Raw genomic sequence first — 22,560 nt, forward strand, 5'->3', positions numbered from 1 at the left:
AATTGGTAATTCATTTTAGACTGTATTCTTTTTAAAATTTCACATATTTCTGGGGCACCTGAGTGGCTTAGTTGGTTAAGCGTCCGACTTTGGCTCAGGTAATGATCTTGCAGCTCGTGGGTTTGAGCCCCACGTTGGGCTTTGTGCTGACAGTTCAGAGCCTGAAGCCTGTTTCAGATTCTGTGTCTCCCTCTCTCTCTGCCCCTCCCCCACTTGCACTCTGTCTCTCTCAAAAATAAACATTAAAAAAATTTTTTTTTAATTTTCATATATTTGTAGAGGAACAAGGTCTGTATATGTCTTGCTGAATTTTCTCTTCTGCAGTAGTTCAGCACCAAAGAGTTCTAATAGAAGTATGCACTGATCCCAAAATCAGTTTGAGTTCCGCCATTTGAAAAGCATAACACATACAGAAATAATACATTATTTTTGAAGTAAGAAATTTGCCTTTTTGTAGGGTTATGGTATCTGTCAGTTACATTGAACTGCTTTCTTTTCTAGGTCATCCATGCCTGGCTTATTATTTCATCTCTGTTGTTGCTGTTCTTTTTCTCATTCATTTACTTGGGGTAAGTGGTGAAATATTTGGTCTGTTTTTCAGGAATTAAATCTGTTTGATCTATATAACTGTGACTTAAAGTCACGTACTTTGTTGATGAATTACTCTTAAATTATAATTGTTTTTATATATAGTTTGTACCTGGTATATATAAGGCTGGTTAGTATTGTAAAATATCTATGTATATGTATATTTTTAATGGCTACACTAAATTTCTTGATAACATCATATGTCCTAGCTGTAAAATTTATTTTGCGTGTTTAATTTTATTATTATCATTCTTTATTTTTGAGAGAGAGTGCGCACGAGTCGGGGAGGGGCAGAGAGAGGAGAGACGCAGTATGCAGAGCAGCTCCAGGCTCTGAACCGGCAGCACAGAGCCCCATGCAGGGCTCGAACCCACAAGCTGTGGGATCATGATCTGAGCCGAAGTCGGACGCTCAACTGACTGAGCCACCCAGGCGCCCCACATGTTTAATTTTTTAATTAATCTATTTTAGTTAAATATTAAAGTTTATTTTTATTTATTTTGAGAGAGAGAGATCAAGGAGGGGAGGGGCAGAGAGAGAGGGAGAGAGAGAATCTCAAGCAGGCTCTGTTCCATCGGTGCGGACCCCAACACGGGGCTCAAACTCATAAACTGTGAGATCATGACCTGAGCCTAAATCAGTATCTCAGCTTGGGGCACCTGAGTGGCTCAGCTGGTTAAGTACCTGACTCGTGATTTCGGCTCAAGTCATGATCTCATATTTGTAAGATCAAGCCCCATGTCAGAGGCTCTGTGGTAGGTGTGGAGCCTGCTTAAGATTCTCTTTCTCTCCTTCCCTCTGTCCCTCCCCTGCTTGTGCTCACTCTCTCTCTTTCAAAGAATTATAAATAAGGGTGCCTGGGTGGCTCAGTCGGTTAAACGTCCGACTTCGGCTCAGGTCATGATCTCACAGTCTGTGAGTTCGAGCCGCGCGTCAGGCTCTGTGCTGACAGCTCAGAGCCTGGAGCCTGTTTCAGATTCTGTGTCTCCCTCTCTCTCTGACCCTCCCCCCATTCATGCTCTGTCTCTCTCTTCTCAAAAACAAATAAACATTAAAAAAAATTTTTTTTTAATAAAAAAAAAAAGAAAAAGAAATAAGCTCAACTTGAGGGGAAAAGTGAACTAATATAAAGGAAACTATTAATAGCACAGTTGATATAAGATATGAAAATATGAAGGTGAGATAGGAATATCTAATTTGGGGGAACCATAGTTCTAAACAATGCTTTGATGAAAATTACTATATATAAATCTTTTTAGATTTCTGTTTAATTTTTTTCAGGGAAGTGTTTAAAACCTACAATGTTGCCATGGACTACATTACTGTTGCACTCCTGATCTGGAATTTTGGTGTGGTGGGAATGATTGCCATTCACTGGAAAGGGCCGCTGCGACTCCAGCAGGCATATCTCATTATGATCAGTGCCCTCATGGCCTTGGTATTTATCAAGTACCTCCCAGAGTGGACAGCATGGCTCATCTTGGCTGTGATTTCAGTATATGGTAAAACTCAAGACTGACATTTTGTTCATCACAGAAGTACCTCACTGGTGTGTTTCCCTTCCTTTTCCAGTTATCTTGACTTAGGAAAGTGATAACTGTTACATCCCATAGCTCTTCAGTAAATAAGTAATTAGCTATAGTATCTTTTTCATATAAAGATCTCCATTGTTTTGAGGTTAAGTTCTTTAAAAATGTTTTCTGAGTGCCCCCCAGTTGAACCCAGTGATGGATTAGTGGAAGGATCCATAGACTTCTGGTTAGAAGTCTATAGGACTCAGATTTAAGTCCCATCTCTAGCACTGAGTATCTTTGTGACATTAGGAAAGTGCCTCAAACTCTTTGAGCTTCCGTTTCCTCATTTGGAAAATGGGAACGATGCTTCCCAGAGTTGTAAGATTTCAGAACATATGTTGAAAAACACTAGCAGAGTACTTTATACACATAAAATGCTCAGTTGGTTTTTAAAATCAAAATTAGGTTACCTACTTCTTATAAGGTAACCTGGGTAGAATTATTCTTTTAAAAATAAAATGTATGTGGGCAGTGTGAGATTCAGATTCATGAACAACCAGTGTGACATGGGTGCTGAACAGTCAGAATGTGCCGTTGCCATGAATAACAAAAGCAGCTATAGAGGTATGTACTTCGTGGCTGTCGCCCTGCACGAAAGCCAAAAAGAGATCCATTTTCAGAGGTCAGCATGTGGTCTCTGATTATAATTAGACAGTGCTCTTTTATTGCTATTCAAGTGCTTATTAAAATGTTAGGTGACCTGTAGTAGGAATCCTAACCATCCCCACTTGATTAATAAAGAAAAAGTCTGTGGAAATAGAATTAATTTGGTTCTGTTCTCATATTTGAGCAGTCCTAGAACTATAGAAGTCATATATTGTTTGTGCTTTTCGTGATGATCTTAGGTTGTACAGTACTTGATGGTTTGCAGAGTACTCATCTATTATTGCATAGCTGTGTTCTGGCCAGTTCTGGCTCCCATCTAATCAGCAGCTGGTAAATACTTTGCAGAGATTTTCCTAATATGTTCTTCATTGCCTTTCAACAGCTGCAGTTTGCTTTCACCTTCAAAGGGACACATGCTAGATCTTTACCTAGCTGCTCATGGAATTCTTCAGCAGTGCAACCGTTGCGTATTATTTTTGTTGTCTAGATCTTAACCACATCCAGCTTTCTCCAGGAGCACAGATACAACATCACACTGATGATATTATCCTCTGAAGAGATTCATTTGACATACTCATTGGAGATACACAAATATTCACAAAGGAGCTAAAAAAAATGGGGTGGGCATTGCCTATACATAGTACAAGGCTTTGCCACCCCAGTTGAATTCCTGAAAATTATTTGGTGGGCTGAGGTGTAGCCGCGCACTGAAGAGAAAGTTCTCAGACGCTTATTAGACTGAGTGGATGTGCAGGGTTGCCTCTACCGGTGAAACAGCAGCAGCACCGAACTGCACATAGTCTTTATTTCATGTTCGCCAGGTATAAACATCAAAGAATGTGAAAACATGGGAGGAAAACCCAAAGAGCCTCCAGACGTAGACCAAACACACATCTGGTGTTTACAGGAAACATGTAGGGAAGATGTGCAGTTTCGAGGACTGCTAGGCAATTAGAGGGGTCTGGTTCCCTAACTGGCTCCTGGGAGATCAGGGGGCTCTGTTCTCATTGTGCTATCGTGTTTGACAGCCTTGAGACCAGAACATTGCTGATGTTTCAGCAGTTACCCCATTCACTTACCCAGGGCTTACAGTACAGTCTCTGGAAATAACTCCACACTGAGGCCTTCTACATCTCTGACACTGTCAAGAAATAGCAACAGAGCCTCCCTATATCCACAATGTTAAAATAAGCCCCGTATTTTTTTTAGGCGTTTTTGGGATCTGGAGGCAACCTATCCCTCATTTACAAATTTTACCTAAGCCTGTTTATACTGTTAATAACAAATTGGCCCATCTTGAATTGGGGCCTCCTATAATAAAGGGCTCTAATAATCTCCAAATTGTAATAGAACAGTCACTTCCCTTAATGTCCCCTCTCCCTACCTCCAGAGAATCATTCACTGTAGAAGCTCTGGCAACCTCCCTTCACACCTGAAATCTCTGGACCACTTATGATCAGAAGTTGCCCGTGGATTCTGGTGTGAGAAACTGCCCTCCTCAGTCTCCTGCTATATACCATTAGAGTGGCAGTTGGAGAGTACATATTGAGCTCTCCTGGAAACAAAAGTTTTTCACAGGCCCTGAACCTGTGGAGCTCCATATCTTTCTGTGTGTCATGGAGGCAGCATTTTGCAAGTTCAAGACAACTACCAGGGCCTCCCTGCTAAGACAGAAATGTTACCTACAGGATAGAGCCAAATCTGGGCCTTCTGGAGCATTGCACCTACAAGAGAGGTGGCCCCTTCTATCCTTAGTCCCCTGCTGGTTGACAGGGTGCTAGAAGAGGTCACCCTTCTCTCAGACCTGTGGCTACCTGGGAAGCCCTTTGGGAACAAACGAGTGGACGGCAGTGGGAGTTTGTACACCTTATGGACAGCATCAAAGTTACACGTGATGAAACTTACTAAAGAGCTCCTTCTTTTCGTTCCCTAACCCAGACATCCTTGATCAGAGAGTGGGATCCAGAGGGCAGCAAAATTAGCTGAACTTTAGCCAATCATCTTATCCTAGCCAACAAGTGACTTCATCTCTGCATTTTTACAGACGCCTGGGCCATTGCCAATGGTGTAGTCATCTGGTTCCACCAATGGTAGCAACAGCAATTACTTATCCAAGGTTTTCCTCTTTAAGGAAAATAACTGTGAGAATCTCTGGCCTCACAGATAACCAGAATATATATCAAGGTTGCACATGTCTCTGTACAAATTAAAGCCACAGTCTAGGCCTCACTTTATCCACTGTGGAGTTCCAGACATTGTTAATAGTGACTATCTCACCTGTAAAAGTACACAATGCTGGGCTCTTGAACAAGGGTTTCAGTGGGACTTTGACCATTCCTACCAGCCCCAGGCTACAGGCCTCACAGAGCACCGTTGTGACATACACAAGCAAGTTAAAATTTAATTAAATGGAACATGGCATTTTCTATCAGTAGACATTACAGGTGAATTGTAATAATGAGTCTGGTGCTATTTTTTATGTCCAAAAACAAAGAGTGCCACTTATGGAGGCAGCTGCCTTCGGTTCAGAACCAGGCTCCTCTCCTATCAGTTATTGGCCGTCTGTTATTAGTCACAATGCTCAACCCCTAAATCTTAGTTATTGTGAAGAGTAAATGAAAAAACACATATAATACATTTAGAACAGTATCAGTAAATGTTAGCTGTTATTTTTCAAAATATAAAATCCCATAATCAAGGCAGTAATTCCTGTTTACTGCTAACAAACCTGAAGTTTAGAGAAGTAAAGTATTTGCCCAGGCTTACAGTGTTTGATCTAGAATCTGAATCCCAAGTCCAGTATGCTTTCTACTGTGTTACATTATTTCTCCCATTTACCCCTCTTTCTACCATACATGATACAAATTATTTCTACAGAGCTTTGAGTTCCTTTAAGAGATTGTATCCATCGTTTAGTGATTCTCAACTCCCTTTTTATAAGGTCAGAAGATTTTTTAATTTGTCACACAGGTTCTAAAAATTCTTAAACAAAATTAAGTCACTTTAATTGTTCTAAAAATAAGGGAGTTTATCATTTAGCGATTCTGTAAGGGGCAGCATGTCATAAAACCGAGATAGTTACAGGACACAGCCCCTTCAAACAGGTTGAAAATCTCATTATTTCAGAGCACGGCAAATTTCCCTTTTGTCATTCAAAACAAATCAAAGTGGAAGCAGTGAGAGCTGAGAATTCTTTGTGTGATTTAGTATATTAGTGGTAGTAGTATAAAAGGAGACATGACCACTTGCTGGTGTGAGGGTTTTTTTTACTTAAATGCATCTGAATGATGACAGTGTCAACACAAGCTGTCAAGTCTTCCTTGACAAATGTAGCTACCCTTTTTAATAGTGTTAAATATTTGAAATTTTCTGTACTTCTGTGTTTTGAATTTTTATGGCACAGAAAATGTAAGAAAAATTGCAGTTGATGGAAAGAGAATTAAAAATAGCTGAGGCAAATCTCCTCCTCTCTGAGTTGCTATTTTTATGAAATAAGCCACTTTTCAGCTCCACATGCATTCTGAGGCTTGCATATTGTGAAATGCTTTTGACAGGAGAACAAAAGAAATACTAAAGTTTCTCATGCAAAGATTTATTATTTTGTTGTTTAAATTTACTTCCCTCTTACTTCAAGTATCCCTAAGTAGTACCTATACTGTTTTTAAAAAGGAGAGGGAATGAATCTTTTACTCTCCATATTTTGAAAAATGGAGTAATCCCCTCTATTAAATTCCTCTCAGTATAAAGCTTCCATCTGTGGCTCCTGATAAGATTTGTTTGGAAATGGCTTGTCTTTGTTTCTGCTTATTGGAAATTGGAAATTCCAATAAACAGAAATAATGATCTTGTCATTATCTCTGCCTCTTTTCTTCAAACTGGGAAGACTTATTCCTAGAACTCAGTAATGATACACTGTTAACCAACTAGCAGGCAAAACCAAAATGAAATTTACGTGGATCTTCTGTATGGTTTTGTGTATCTTGTTTAGGTTGTCCCTCCCCCCCCCACCAGTTTACCTGCTGTTTATTTCATATTCATTCAACATCTTCCCCTCTAAATAAGACATTACCCCTTTTCCCTTGGTTAATTCCTCCCTAGCAGACCCATTTACAAGTTGAGCTGATATATTTTTCCAGATTAAAAATAATTTTTTTTTCTTTCTAGATTTAGTGGCTGTTTTGTGTCCAAAAGGCCCACTTCGTATGCTGGTTGAAACAGCTCAGGAAAGAAATGAAACTCTCTTTCCAGCTCTCATTTACTCCTGTAAGTATTTTGGAATAATGTTAAGTTAGTAATCAGCTTAGAATTTATAGGAACTCAAACACAAGTGGTTGTGGTCGTTATCGTCGTACTTTTTCTCATTTTAAAAGCATAGCTAACATTAAGGGAAGTTCTACACATTCCTGTTTCCTTGGTAACTATTGTCTTCCACTTGAACCTAGTTCAAGACAGTTTTCAATAGATACAGAACTAGAAGAAATAGGGGTGCCTGGGTGGCACAGTCAGTTAAGCATCCGATTCTTGATTTCAGCTCAGGTCATGATTTCATGGTTCGTGAGTTTGAGTCCTGCATCGAGCTCCATGCTGATGGTGCAGAGCCTGTTTGTGATTCTCTCTTTTCTCTCCCTGCCCCTCCCCAGCTCACCCTCTCTTTCTCAAAAATAAATAAACTTAGAGAAGAAGAACTATTTAGAGAATGGGGAGCCAGTGTTCTCATTTAAAGTCTCGTATGTCAAGAATGAGCATTTGTTATGTACACTTACTGCCAGTGAAGCTTGCCCTAATTCATTGAAAGAATGGTACTGTTCCTTCACAATCTGTTTGCCCCTCTTGTTGTTATTTTGGGGTCATATTCTTCCTAATCATTTGGTACATAAGCATTTGGGCTTTGACCAAATCTGCCAGAGCACTGTGGGGGACATAAAGATGTTTAAGATACTTTGCCTTCCTTAAAGCTCCTTTGCTTACAGTTTAGAGTGTATAAATAAGCAACATCCAAGGCGTTCTTACCTGATCCAGAAGTGGCACAAAGTGTCAAGAGAATTCGAAGAGGGAAAAACCTGGCTGGGGGATCAGGAAGGCTTCATGGATGTGATAGCATTTGGATCGATTGAACCTTTTAAGGATAGTAGGATTTCTGCAAACACAGATGGAAGAGTTGATTCCATAAGGGGGTTTATCACAAGACTGTCTTTGAGACATAAGAATGGGGCATCTTTATCAGATTTCAGATGTTCAGATTGACTAGAACACGGAGTACAAATTGGAAAGGCAGATTAGGGCAAGAAGGCAGATTAGGGCAAGATCAAGGATAGCTTTGTGTGTCTGGCTTAGATATCTGTATGTGATCACTGAGGAATCACAAAGGTTCTTGAGCACAAGGGAAATGTGATCAGAGCTGTGGCTTTATAAGCTTGCAGCATTGTGCAAGATGAATTGGGAGCAGTGAAAACTGAGGTAATGGGAAGCATAACTAAGCAGATAATGCTGTAATTTAGGTGGGAGATGAAGGTCTGAATTTTGGTGTTGGGAATGGCAGTCAAGGGAGAGGACTGACAAGAGGTTTTGGAGGTAGAATTAGTAGGTAATTCCTAGCAACCGATGAGAGACGTCTTAAGCCTGAAGGAAAGGTGATGATGAAACATTTCTCTTGTTTGAGGAATGTTTAGTTTTGTCTGGGCACATATCTTATTTAGTTGATGGGACCTCTGAGTCATCCAGGGAGAAATTTCCACCAGAAGTGTAGAAGCAAAGTGCTAGTTCTTGGGGAAAGGTTGACATTAGAAGTGCAGAACTGAAAGGGTCATTGTGGCGGTGGTAGTTGAAGCTTTGGGAGTGGATGAGTGGTTCAGACAGAAGTGGATGAGGAGAGGTTGTCAAGGAGAGAACTTTGTCAACTCCTGTGTTTAGAGAGCGAGAAAATGAAGAGACAACAATTAAAGAGAGGAAAATATCAGACAATTGGAATAGCCAGGACTTTCCACTTCAAAAACGAGTATCAGGACTTGTTTTCCTTGTCAGTATGTGAAGTGGCTACATAGTATTCTCTTACATAGATGCTCAGAAATAGGTGTCCTTATTGGTAGACCTGTAGATCATTTCCATTTCTTTTCTGTCACAAACAGTGCTTGCAGAGAGCATACATTTTTGTGAATATTTTTGTAAGATGCATTCTTAAAAATGGAATTGCTGTGGTGCTGGGGTGGCTCAGTTGGGTAAGCATCCGACTTTGGCTCAGGTCATGATCTCACGGTTTGTGAGTTCAGCCCCACATTGGGCTCTGTGCTGACAGCTCAGAGCCTGGAGCCTGCTTCAGATTCTGCGTCTCCCTTGTTGCATCCACACGACTCCTGAAACAGAATGCTACGGGCACCAGTGACAGTCAACAAAGTTTATTGCAATGAGAGGCAAGGCTGTCCGATCAGGACCAACATTCTTGATCAGAGTGCGGCCCCAAACAGCCAGGGTACAGAGTTTTTAAAGCTGATCACATAGTTTTATCATTACCTGGGAACAGAACAGAGAAACAGTTCCCAGATGAGTTAGAAACAGTTCCCACATGAGTTAGAAACAGTTCCGAGATGAGGTGATTATTTTAGACTTTCTTCGCTAAGTTGCAACCAGTGGATCTCCTTGACGTTGCCTCTGATGCTCTTTTCTTTGAGCTTTTGTTTCTTTCATTGGTAAAGCCTGATTTACAAGAGTACCAAGCATAATTTACAAGAGTAAAAGCAAGGCTGTTATCTCTTGACCTTCAGTGTCAGAACAAAGCTGTTATTTTTCAAGCTACGAGTTAGCCCTACACTACAATTTAACCCTTACACCCTCTCTCTCTGCCCCTCCCCCCTCAGGTGCGCACACTCTCTCTTTCTGTCTCTCAAAAATAAATAAACGTCAAAAAAATTTTTTTTAAAAATGGAATTGCTAAGTCAAAAGATGTATGCCTTTAAATTTTGATAGATCCAAATTGCCTCCTAAAAAGGCTATACCCGTTTATATTTCCTTTAGTAGTGTTAAAGTACCAGTTTCGTTATACCTTCATTATTACGTGTGAGTGAAACAAATAGGCAAAAAATAACCTCTTATTTATTTTGCATCTTGGGTTATTAACTAATAACTATTAGTGATTATTTGGACTTGGACTTTTTTTCATGTTTTTCTTAGCTATATATATTTCTTATTTTGTGACTGGGTATAGTATTGTTTTACATGTTTTCAAAAGTTTTAATTGTGCAACTGATTATGCTGGAAAATATTAAATATGGTAGATAAAGCAAAATTTCACTAACTATCATCCCCAATCATAATACCTTACTAGCAGTTACCCCTATAATCAATATGATACATATCCTTGTAGGCTTTTTCTTTTTCTTGCCTGTTATTCTGTTGGGTTATTAGAAAAGCAATTTTAAGGAGAGAATGTCAAATGCTACAAAGAAGCCAAAGATAATGAGGACTAAATAAACCATATAGATTTGGGTGCCTTGGACATCTTCAGTGGCAATTAAGAGAGCATTTCAGTAGAGTGATAGGACCAGAGGCAATAGCTCCTAAGGGAAGGAAGTGTGTCTGTTTTGCTGTTGCCGATCCTGGCAGTGGAATTGATGGTGTGGCCAGAGAATGGGTGGTGCAGGAGGGTTGGGACAGTACACATCACCTACTGCTGCAGATTCCTGTCTCATAGCCAGGGCAGTGGTGACTTGAGAGGAAAGCAGGTCTGAGGAAAGGTGTTGGCAGGAGACAGAAGATGTAACTGTGTTTCTAAGGTTGAGAGGAAGGAGCCTGTGGAGAAAGCCTTTGAAACGACCAGCAAGAAGGAATGATTAATGGAACAAGGTTATCAACAAAGCAGGTAGAAATTGCTCTAGGAGTTCAGGAAGAGGAATTAGATGAGAACAGGGAAAGACCTGGAAAGAAGGAAAAAGGAAGACGGAAATGCAGAGGGTAGTGAGACATAGTGAAAGATACAGGTAAAGTTGAGAGCACGTGTTAGTTGACCTTAATCTTCTTGTGAACTCGATGTGAGGTCACTTGCGGGAGGTGGAAAGGTGGGGACTGTGCTTGTAGCTAGAGAAGTCTGATAAAGTGTTAAGAAACCCATTGTCTGGAATGCAAGGATCATTGTGTTACTCTTTCTCCAGTATAAATTTATTATCATCTGCTTCCTGTGTTTTTTAGCAGAAAAGAACAGATGACATTTTGAACATTTTACTCCTAATCACATTTGGGTGTGAGCTTCTTATGTGTTATTCCTGGAAATAAAAATCCATTTATGTTTTTTATATTTGTGCATACAGAATGTTCCACCAACTGTTAATAATGAATGCTGGTTAGAAGTAACCTAAGTATCCATCAAAGGGAACACTTGCAAATAATTATGGTACAATCATAAAATAGATAACTGTACAGCCATTAAAAAGAATGAGGCAGTGGGGCACCTGGGTGGCTCAGTCAGTTAAGCATCTGACTCTTGATTCTGGCTCAGATCATGATCTCACGGTTGTGAGATCGAGCCCAAGTTGGGCTCTGTGCTGGGGCTTGGAGCCTGCTTGAGATTCTCTCTCCCTCTCTCTTAGCCCCTCTCCTGTTAGCATGCTTGCTCGCTTTCACTCTCTCTCTTTCAAAAAAAAAAAAATGCAGTAGCTCTGTATATGTCCAGTTGTGTGTTTTTTTTTAATGTTAAAGATGACATACTAAAAACAGAAAGCAAGATTGAAAGCAGTAATGCAGTGTCCTGTGGGAGGAGTAGGGGAAAGGAGCTGTCTATGGAAGTCTGTATACATGCAATCCTGATGATACTTTTTAAAAACTGACAAAAGGCTAGTAGTGTTTACCTCTGAGAGGTGGGATTTAGAGATTTGGTAGCTTTTATATTTTTCTTTATACCTTTCTCCACTTGTAGAGTTTTAATTGTCCCTTGTGTTTTTTAAAAAGTTAATTATGGATGTCAAAGGGGAGGGATTTTGAGTTTTTAAATTATTATTTGTGTTTTCATAATTTTACATTGTTTTACTGTTCTGTCTACTGTTAGCTTCTGTCACAATAATGTGGTGACACATTTAAGGTGGTTTAAAACTGAAACCTTAAAACTTTAAAACTCAGTGCCTTAAAAATACGAGTCACTTATCACCGCCCCGCCCCCCCTCCCCCCCATATCTGCAGGTGGTTTGATTCACTGAGCTGATCTGAGTTGGCTGTTCTAGCCCAGCTCCACGTGCTCCCTTTCTTCCAGCAGTGGGCTCCTCGAAGACCTGTTCTTACTGGCTAGAGGAACGACAGAGCAGCAGCAAGGCCTTTGAAGGCCTAGGCTCGATGTTAGCATGCCGTCACCCCTTCCACATGTCATTGGTTGAAGCAAACCACATAGCTGAGCCCCAGGTCAGGAAAAGGAGGAGAACGACATGCCGTTCACAGTAGCCATGGCACGAGCATGGGTGCAGGAGGGGTGAAGAATTGGCAGTGGTTTTTCAGTTTGCCACAACATTAAACATACATACTGATTTTATACAGCAAATAAGCATTTACTTTGTTGTTTTAAAATATCATTTGCATGTCACATTTTTAAAAACTCAAGTCTGCATAACATTTGACATTCTAAGATATTTTAACAGTAATTCAACATATGTGGAAAAACATTAAGCATAAACCTTTACCTTCTGTGTATATCAGACAGGTCCAAGAAAGCATCTGTTCTCATGAAATACTAAATTTGTCATGAGGATTTTATAAATCACTGAGTTTGAGAGGGCTTCTTTTTTTTTTTTTTTTTTTTTTTAATATTTGTTGTTTTATATTAGAGTATGAGTGAAGGAGGGTCAGAGAGAGGGAGACGCAGGATCCAGGCTTCAAGCTGTCAGCCCAGGGCCTGATGCAGGCTCAAACCCACAGACCGTGAGATCATGACCTGAGTTAACCAGTTGAACCATTCAGGCGCCCCTACTATTTGCTCTTTAAAAATGCTGTCCTTTGGGGCTGCTTGGGTGGCTCAGTTGGTTAAGCATCTGACTCTTGATTTTGGCTCAAGTCATGATCTCACGGTTTGTGAGATCGAGTCCTGCATCAATCTCAGGCTGCACTGGCAGCTTGGAAGCTGCTTGGGATTCTCTGTCTCCCTTTCTCTCTGTCCCTCCCGCCCCAAAATAAAAAACATTAAGAAAATAATTTTAAAAAAAGCAATCCTTTTTTGCATTTCTATACTCTTCCCCAGTTAATGATATTTGGTTTGCAAAAGCATCTTATCCTCACAAAATGTGAGCAGCATTTTTTTGTTTTCTGTTTCCATCATTCTGACAGGAAAAATGTACACCTGGCTTTGGAACTAAATCATTCTTCCCTAGTAGAGGTGGTCTACTCTGGTAGCTTATCAAAAACTGAGGCTAATAGTTCTTGAGGGTAGATCATTTCATTCAAAACATTTCTTTGATTTCATATCAGTTTGGGGGAGTTTAGATTATGTTAATTTTTAAAATTGCATATTTTTCTAATCTGAGATGTTTGGTGTTAAAAGATTCAGAAGTGGGTTTTTAGATATTATTTTAGTAATATTAATTAATTCAACAACTACATATTCTGTTCATGATAAGTTACATCAGTGGTTAGCAAATTACTGCCTGTAGCCAAATCTGGCCCACAACCTGTTTTTGTATAGCCTGTATGCCAAGAGTGGTTTTTACAGTTTTAATAAAAAAGAAAAGAAAAGAGAAGAGTATGTGACAGAGACTAGATGTGACCCATAAGCCCAAAACATTTATTATTTGGCTCTTTATAGAAAAAGTTTGCTGACACCTGATTTCCATGGTACTATTAATTTTTTTTTTAACGTTTGTTTATTTTTTGAGAGAGAGAGACAGTGCGAGTGGGAGAGGGGCAGAGAGAGAGGGAGATACAGGATCCAAAGCTGGCTCCAGCTCCAAGCTGTTAGCACAGAGCGCAATGTGGGGCTTGATCTCACGAACCGCGAGATCATGACCTGAGCCGAAGTTGGATGCTTAATTGAGTCACCCAGGCGCCCCTCCATGGTACTATTAAATGTTAAAACAAAAGAGTTTGTTGTTATATTTTTTCATACTTGCATTGAGAAAATCAAATAAATACTTGCTACCTTCATTGCCAAGAAGGCTACAGAAATTCATAAGCCTTATACAGAGTTTCTCTTCTTTGGGTTTGAATTTAAGAGTGTATTGCATACCTGGATTATGTTGACTTTGACCACTTAGTTGGGTTATCATATAATGAAACTTGTTTGACCTTAAAATCCTGAAGCCTCAGTAAACAAGAAAGTGTAGCTGTTATAGAATTTTCAGCTTCTAGGGGCACCTGGGTGGCTCAGTCGGTTGAGCATCCGACTTTGGCTCAGGTCATGATCTCCTGGCTTGTGGGTTTGAGCCCTGCATCGGGCTCTGTGCTGACACCTTGGGGCCTTGGGCCTGCTTTGGATTCTGTGTCTCCCTCTCTCTCTCTGCCCCTCCCCTGCTCATGCTCTGTGTCTGTCTCTCAAAAATAAATAAACAGGGACACCTGTTTATTAAACAGGTGGCTCAGTCGGTTGAGTGTCCGACTTTGGCTCAGGTCGTGAGTTTGGCTCAGCTCATGAGTTCGAGCCCGCTGTTGGGCTCTGTGCTGACAGCTCCGAGCCTGGAGCCTGCTTCAGATTCTGTGTCTCCCTCTCTCTCTGCCCCTAACTCACTCGCATTCTGTCTCTGTTTCTCTCAAAAATAAATCTTAAAATAAATAAATAAATAAATAAATAAACAAACAAACAAACATTAAAAAAAAGGTAAAAAAAAAGAATTTTCAGCTTCTTTGGTTGTGTATTTGTTATTCAGAAAGCCTAAGGGTATTAGGAACATGGATATAATTATAAAATCAGTGACAACAAGCCAGAAATTCATAGATGCCAAGTGTCTTATTTAAAATTGCTTACTGTGACCATAGATTAGACTCAGGTTGCTGCTAGCATTTGGTTTCTGCTATAGCCCTATATGCACATGTTTATAAGTATTTTTGTATTATTGTTAGTGTATTTTGGGGATATTTCCCAAAAGTGGTATTCCTGAATAAAAGGGTTAATGCACAGGTAGTTTTTTTTTTTAATTGAAGTATAGTTGACATACAATATTGTAGTAGTTTCAGATGTGATTCAGCATTTATGCACATTATGAAATGCTCACAGTGGTAAGTATAGTTACCATCTGTCACCTTACAAAGTTCTTATATTACTGACTTATTCCCTATGCTGTACTTTATATCCATATGACTTATTTTATGACTCAAAGTTTGTACCTCTTAATACCCTTCACCTGTTTTGCCCATCCCCCGTCCACCCTCCCCTCTGGCAACCACCAGTTTGTTCTCTGTATTTATGGATTTGCTTCTGTTTTGTTTTGTTTATTCATTTATTTTAGTGTAGTAGCATAAACATCTAGGTTCGTCCATGTTGCAACTGGCAAGATTTCATTTTTTTTTGGCACATACAGTTTTATTAGAGGTTACCAAATTCTCTTTCAAGAGGAGCTATATAGGAGCTATACCATTTTTTTAACCCACCTGCAATATAGGAGAAGCACCATTTTAAAGTATTCATGTTGTCCTTTAACTAAAATGTGACAGAGATGTGTGTATATACCTAGATCTATATAGATATATATGTTATTTTTATGGAAGGGACATAGAATAAGCCAGTTGACTATCCCCTTTATGTTTGTTGCTTTTAACCTTTTTTTAATACTTGTATATCATGTAGTTTAGCATTATTGAAAATCCAGAAGTGAGGCATAATGTGAAAGAAACTTATTCAGTCATCCTTAGAATCATCATGATCATCTGATGCTTTTGTGAGCCCTGGTTTGTTCTCTGATTTAGTTCCAATAAGTAATTTTCATCAGTGATTTCACACTGTTTTAGGAAATTCAGCTAGTCCAGCTTGAGTCTGACTGGCCTGAACAGTTTTCTCTCTGGTTACTTTGCAGGGACTGGAAATAATGAGGAACTGTTTTACAATAGCAGCTGCAGTTGGGAAGCTAGAGTAAATGCTCAGTTTTAGGATTTTTTCTTTAATCTGCCCAAATCAAAGAAAACCTTTTATGGTTTTTAATCTGCATTTATTTCTGATTGTTAAAGATACTTAAGGCAACATTAAGAAGATTGGTGATTTGTGTAGGAAGATAATGGCCTGTTCTCTAGTCACATACTTTCTGTGTTTAAAGTTCTTATCTGGACTTTTATCTTTCCCAACAGCAACAATGGTGTGGTTGGTGAATATGGCAGAAGGAGACCCAGAAGCCCAAAGGAAGGTATCCAAAAACTCCAATTGTAATGCACAAAGTAGGTGACTTTTATTTGGTAATTTCCTGTTTTTTCTGGGTCATTGTCCTGTTATATTGGCTGACAGTGAGCTAAGAAGCAATGATTTTAACCTCTGTCTTTGTTCATGGACTCTTGAGCACCTCCTGAAAGCTGTGGTAATATCCAATAAATACAGATAAATATTTAAGGAGTTCAGACACTCTAAACCCAACTGCACACCCAAGGCACCCTAGGTGAAGAACTTCTGCCATTCAGTGCCCTTAATACCAGTATGGAAAGGTTCAAATTGAGGCTATGATTTAAAAAAGGAAAAATAATCTTGGTTTCCAAACCTGTAAAAATGAGAGCCTCTTATCTGATATGGCCAGGGTAATTTAAGTATAATTTGACTTGAGATGCAATCATGTTTATACCAAGAAGATAAAATATTCCAGGTGGACAGGACTTTCTGGAGGAGAATAAAAGTAATGATCCAGGGTGGGAGATCAAAAGGCCTCTGTGGGTACTACCGAAGATGTTAAGGAGAACATAAGGTAGGAGTTGGTGGAGAGAACTGGAATAATAGCACACCATAAATAGTCAAGAAGAAAGGAAAGTTATTTTTAAAACAAAAAGAGCTAACCTCATGAGGAAGCTGAAAAACAGGCAGAGTAAAGATTGGTGAGAGAAGAAAAAAGGGCCTTAACCGAGTTACTGTTTGTCAGGAAAAGGGAAGTTGGGGTTTTATGGAGCCAGGAGATCTGCCGAGTTGGTGCTGCAAGGAGGGCACTGTCCCCTGAGAACCCCACAGCAGTCCAGGTAGAGAAGTAGGAAATACGTTGGAAACAGTTGTTACAAGGCCAGTTATTATGTTAACCTGTGTGAAACTAAAGAAAATTAAAAGATTGTTATCTATGAGTTATATATGTGAGTATGAATGTGGTTTTGGTACATCAAGATTTTATTCTTCTAACAAATAGTGATTGAGCTGCTGTGTGCCTGGTATTTTTCTGGGCACTGGGGTACAGCCCTGAACAAGATACCTTGTCCCTGTGGAGCTTCTAACCTATTTGGAGAGATACAGATGTTCAACAACTAATTCCACAAATAATTCATACACTTGTGATCAGCCTACAAAGGAGATGTATAAGTTGGTATGAAAGTTTATAGAAGAGGAATTTCCTTTACTCTGGAAAATCAGGAAGGCTTCCCTGAGGAAGTGACAGTAGGTGATGAACCAGCTGAAGATTTGAAGAACTTTCTAGAAGAGGAGACATGGGGAGAGGCCTTGTAGTTAGAAGGACCTGGCTGAACTTCAGAGCTCCTCAGCGGGAGTGCTGTGGTATTTTGGGTGGGCAATTCTTCATTGTGTGGGACTTCCCCTCACTGCAGGATATTTAGCATTCCCGGTCCCCCACTCACTAAATGCTAATAGTGGCTTTGAGGTTTTGCAGTAACCAAAAAGGCCTCCATCCTGGTTCTTCAAACACCCCCTGGAAGGGAGGTGCTACCCCCTCGCTAAAAACCACTGTGTTAGAAGAACTAGAAGTTACATTGGAACAAAAAGACACAGGGCTCCCAAGAGGGATGTCTGAAGGTTTGGAAGTAGGAGTGAGGAGGGATGGGGCAGAGCAGGCAATGCAGTTTTTATTTATAAAGCTTATGTTTAGCTTATGTTTATATGATTCTGTAAACTCCAAACCATAGAAGATTCAGGTTTTGTGAAGACCTGGTTAAGAAAAAGAATACAAATTACAAATACAGAATTGCTCTGGCCCCTCCCAGAAGAATTCCATGCAAGTGAGAGGTCTGAAGGATGCAAGCTTTACTTGTTCATGGTAAACCTCCCTCTGCTATGAGCATGTTTTACCTTTATTAGAAATAATAATAAAGGAGAGAAAAGGTATTATCAACTTCACATGTATTTTAATTATTTTTAATGTATGGAAGTTTCTCAGGACTTTCATGTTATGCTCACAGTTTTCAGTAAGATTGATCATCGTAACAAAATTACTGGCCCATAAAAAAAATTCACCCCCACTTTCCTACCTCACCCCACCTCCCAAAATGGTATGCTTTTTATCCTGGTCACTGAAGCCACTGGTGAGCACCATCATTTAGGAAGCTTTGGGCAGCCGAGATCAGATCTTGGTTGCTTTAAACAAAGAAGAGTTATGTTCTCTCTTGTGTTAACTTAGAGTTGAGTCCTAAGGTGTAGGCATTTGTGGGGTTGGGGAATTTTATGGTTCGTTGATATCATCAAGGGCCCAGGTTCTTTCCTTCTTCTGGGTCCGTCATCTTTAATACAATCTTGGTCCTCAGTCTACTGCTTCTCATGGTCAGAAGATGGCAACTGCAGTTCCAGGCATTTTATCCAGATAAGACCTCATCCAGGGTTGGAAAGGGGCTGTTTGTTTCTTCCTTGAGTCTCAAAAGAGTGAGAAAAACTTCCCCCCAAATTCAGAGCAGACTTGGCCTCAACACACATTGGCTAGTACCAGCCTCAGCTTTAGAACTGTCATTGGGAAGAGTCATGTGCAGGATAGGTGGAAACCCAAACAAATCCGGACTCTGCCTTCAGGAAACAAGGAGAGAAATGACTATTGGGTGGGCAACCTCCAGGTACTTTTACAGCTTGTGATTTGTGGTTTAGGAGCCAGCTAACCTCGTTGCAGTGACAGTCGGGTAGTTACTGTTTCCGTGTAGTTTTCTTAAAGGTATTAACATTTTTTTCTAAGTATTACAGAGCTGTAATTTCCACTTTCTCTTGAAGGCACAGAAGGTGAGTCCCAAGACCCTGTGACAGAGAGCGATGATGGTGGCTTCAGTGAAGAGTGGGAAGCCCAGAGGGACAACCGCCTAGGGCCTCATCACTCCACGACTGAGTCACGAGCTGCTGTGCAGGAACTTTCCAGCAGCATCCTAGCCAGTGAGGACCCAGAAGAAAGTATGTGTGTTACTCTATGTTGAAAAGTCATGAGTTCCTTTAGGTGCTACATTACCAAACTCCTCAAAAATAAAATGGATCAAGAGTGGTACAGTCTAATTCTGAATAACAGAGTATAGCATTTAGTGGGAAATATTAATAGTTGTTGCGTTTCTCATAGTTACATTTGTTAATGAGCCAAATTCTGCCCCTCAGATTTTTGGAAATGGCCTTTTACAGCCTGAACTTTGGCATTTGTTTTAAAAGATAAAAGATTTTTTGGAAATTATTATTCCAGTAAGACTCATGACTACAATATTTATGTACAAAAATTTCATTAGTATATTTCCTCTTTGCTGTGTAGAGACCTGTGAGTTTGAATGTTTCAACCTTTTACATCATTATTCCCTTTGCTGGCAAGCACTGTATTTTATTAATTTTAAAGACAAAAGGATTTTGGTTATTGGGAGAAATGCAAGCATTTCTTCAGTGTCTAAGATATGTTGTCACTTAGACCTTGGTTAGCAGTTGGGGTTTCTTGGGAACATTATCAGCCAGTAGAGCCCCTCCCCCCCCCCCCCTTTGTTAGGGCTCAGTCATCTCTTCAGTCTTAGAGATGTGATTTATTAAGAGATTAGCACATTTTCCAACTAAATTATTCTCTGTGGATTTTTTCCCCCAGAAAAGTGAAACTCTTGATTGATTACAACATTACAGTGAAAATATTAAGTACTTTTAAAGAAACAAACACCTAAATTTCTTAGCTTCTTTACTCACTAATCACTAATTGTTATGATCTTGACATTATCCTTGAGCTTCAGCAGAACACTTCTTACATACAGCCAGCTCAGGTTTAGTCTTTTAACTGGGTCAGAACTTGGCACATACTTAACTTTGGTGCTTGGCTGAGTTTTCCAGATGTTAGAGTCCGCTACAGTCTGTGACTTTCACGCTCCAGGGAAACTAGACACAGTTGCCTCGTCTTACAGCCAGGCTTAAGCTTGCCTTTGCTGATATATTCTCTGCCTGCAAAGTTACCACCATAATGAGGTTGCATCTTCTTTTCTCTTTTCTCAAAGGTGCCTACAGCCAAAAGAAAGAAGTAATACAGCTGTTGAGTATATAGCAGTCTTTCATGACTGACCTTGCAACTTGAGTGCTCTCTCCTGATCATCTCTCATGTTCTCTTTGTCTCTACTTTCTTGTTTTTTTTTTTTTGAAGGAAAACCCAAGTATTGCCCCTCCTAACTTCAGAATGATATTTTCTTTATCTGGGACCACTATAAACTAATAATTGACATTCTTTCATCATCTTAGCATCCAGTAACATAACCATCTCTGAACAACCTTTTAAAATCAGCATTTAATCGAAAACTGAAGAGTTTTTTAATTAGAAATGTAAAATATTAAAAAAATTTTTTTTAAACATTTATTTATTTTTGAGAAATGGAGAGAGACAGCATGGGTGGAGGAGGGGCAGAGAGAGAGGAGACACAGAATCTGAAGCAGGCTCCAGGCACCCCTAAAATATATTTATCCCATGTGAAGGCTGTTGGTCTTCCTTTTTAGTGAATTTCAGAATATACTTCCCTCAAACATCATGCCAGTAGCAGGCTCATCCTAAGTGTACTACTAATCAGTAGACTTAAAATTTATCAACGTAGTAAAATTAGCCTGTTGTTTTCAGGAGTGGAAATTTGACTCTACAGATTCTTTTCTGTAACCTCAGGGGAAGTGAGGGAGAGGAATTTTACTATTCAAGTAGAAGAAGAGATTTTAGTAGTAAAAAGGTAAAATAATACATTATAGGCAGGTTTTTTTTTTTAAGACTTTATTTTTGAGTAATCTCTGTACCTGACATGGGGCTCGAACTCACAAGCCCAACATCAGGAGTTGCATGCTCTACCAACTGAGCCAGCCAGACACCCCATGGTTAATTTTAAAACAGTCTCATTACTTCCAAAAGAAATCCCACAATCCTCAGCTGTCCAGCTCTCCAGTCCCTCCCATCCCCCCCCCCCACTTAAAGTACACAATGCAGTGATTTTTACTGTATTCACAGAGCTGTGCAACCATCACTACAAGTGAATTTTAGAACATTTTCATCATCTCAGAAAGCAAGTCTATACTCATTAGCTCCCATGTCCCCCCTACACCAACAAATATACTATCTTAGATTTGCCCATCCTGGACATTTCATATAAATGGAATCCTACACTATATTATCCTTTGTACTAGTTTCTTTCACTTAGGCCAATGTTTTCAAAGTTCATCTGTGTTGTAGTATGTGTCAGTACTTCATTTATTTTTGTAGCCAAATAATATTACATTTTATGTATATACCACATTTATTATCCATTCATCAGATAATAGACATCTGAGTTGTTTCCATTTGGGGCTGTTATGCATAATGTTGCTGTGAACATTCATGTACCAGTTCTTGTGTGGACATGTTTTTATTTCTCTTGGGTATATACCCAGGAGTAGAATTGCTGGGTCCTATGGTAACTCTGTATTTTACCTTTTGAGAAACTGCCAGACTGTTTTCCAAAGCAGCCATACTATTTTACATTCCCACCAGCAGTGTGTGAATGCCCCAATTTTTCCACATCCTCACCAACACTTATTATCTTTTTGATTATAATCTAGAGTAGGTATAAAGTGGTGTCTCATTATGGTTTTCAGTTGCATTTCCCTAATGGCTAATGATATTGAGTAATTTTTTGTGTGCTTATTGGCCATTTTTATCTTTTCTTTGGGGAACTATATTCAGATTCTTTGACCATTTTTATTTGCCTCTTTATTGAGTTGTAATGATTCTTTGAATATTCTAAATACATATTTGTTTTCAGATAACTGCAAAATTTTTTCCCTGCATTATTTTAAAAATCTCATTTCTGTAACATTTTTTTTCTGAAGAACTTAGTTTTAGTTTCTTATAGCATTTAACATTTGAAATTGAAATCTAAGTCTTTCTAAGGCTATTATATATTTTAGCCTTTATGTGTGCCAAGAACGTTTCCTGTATTATTTTTTTTTTTCAACGTTTATTTATTTTTGGGACAGAGAGAGACAGAGCATGAACGGGGGGGGGGGGGGGGGGGGGAGAGAGAGGGAGACACAGAATCGGAAACAGGCTCCAGGCTCTGAGCCATCAGCCCAGAGCCTGACGCGGGGCTGGAACCCACAGACCGCGAAATCGTGACCTGGCTGAAGTCGGACGCTTAACCGACTGCGCCACCCAGGCGCCCCTCCTGTATTATTTTTTAACTCATTTTTTTAAATGTTTATTTATTTTTGAGAGAGAGAACGTGAGCAGGAGAGGGGCAGAGAGACAGAAAGAGAGGGAGGGAAATGGGGACATGGACACAGAATCCAAAGCAGGCTCCAGGCTCTGAACTGTCAGCACAGAGCCCAGTACGGGGCTTGAACTCACGAGCCATGAGATCATGACCTGAGCCTAAGTCAGATGCTTAACTGACTGAGCCACCTAGGCATCCCCACCCCGGCCTTTTTTTTCTTTTTGTTTATTTATGTTTGAGAGAGGGAGACAGAGCACAAGCAGGGGATAAACAGAGAGCG

At 39.7% G+C, this 22,560-nt stretch overlaps 1 protein-coding gene across 3 annotated transcripts in view; it reads left to right on the forward strand.

Moving 5' to 3' along the window:
• PSEN1 (presenilin 1) overlaps window positions 1–22,560 on the forward strand; it is a 72,094-nt gene that overhangs the window by 42,845 nt on the left and 6,689 nt on the right. For all 3 annotated transcript variants that reach the window (XM_030319490.1, XM_030319493.1, XM_030319491.1), the window contains 5 exons: window positions 502–569; window positions 1,870–2,090; window positions 6,933–7,031; window positions 16,005–16,091; window positions 18,826–18,999. In XM_030319490.1, the coding sequence (XP_030175350.1) occupies window positions 502–569; window positions 1,870–2,090; window positions 6,933–7,031; window positions 16,005–16,091; window positions 18,826–18,999 (649 nt within the window). The remainder of the gene's footprint in view (window positions 1–501; window positions 570–1,869; window positions 2,091–6,932; window positions 7,032–16,004; window positions 16,092–18,825; window positions 19,000–22,560) is intronic.

This window comes from Lynx canadensis, chromosome B3, assembly GCF_007474595.2.
Source record: "Lynx canadensis isolate LIC74 chromosome B3, mLynCan4.pri.v2, whole genome shotgun sequence".
Taxonomy (NCBI): domain Eukaryota; kingdom Metazoa; phylum Chordata; class Mammalia; order Carnivora; family Felidae; genus Lynx; species Lynx canadensis.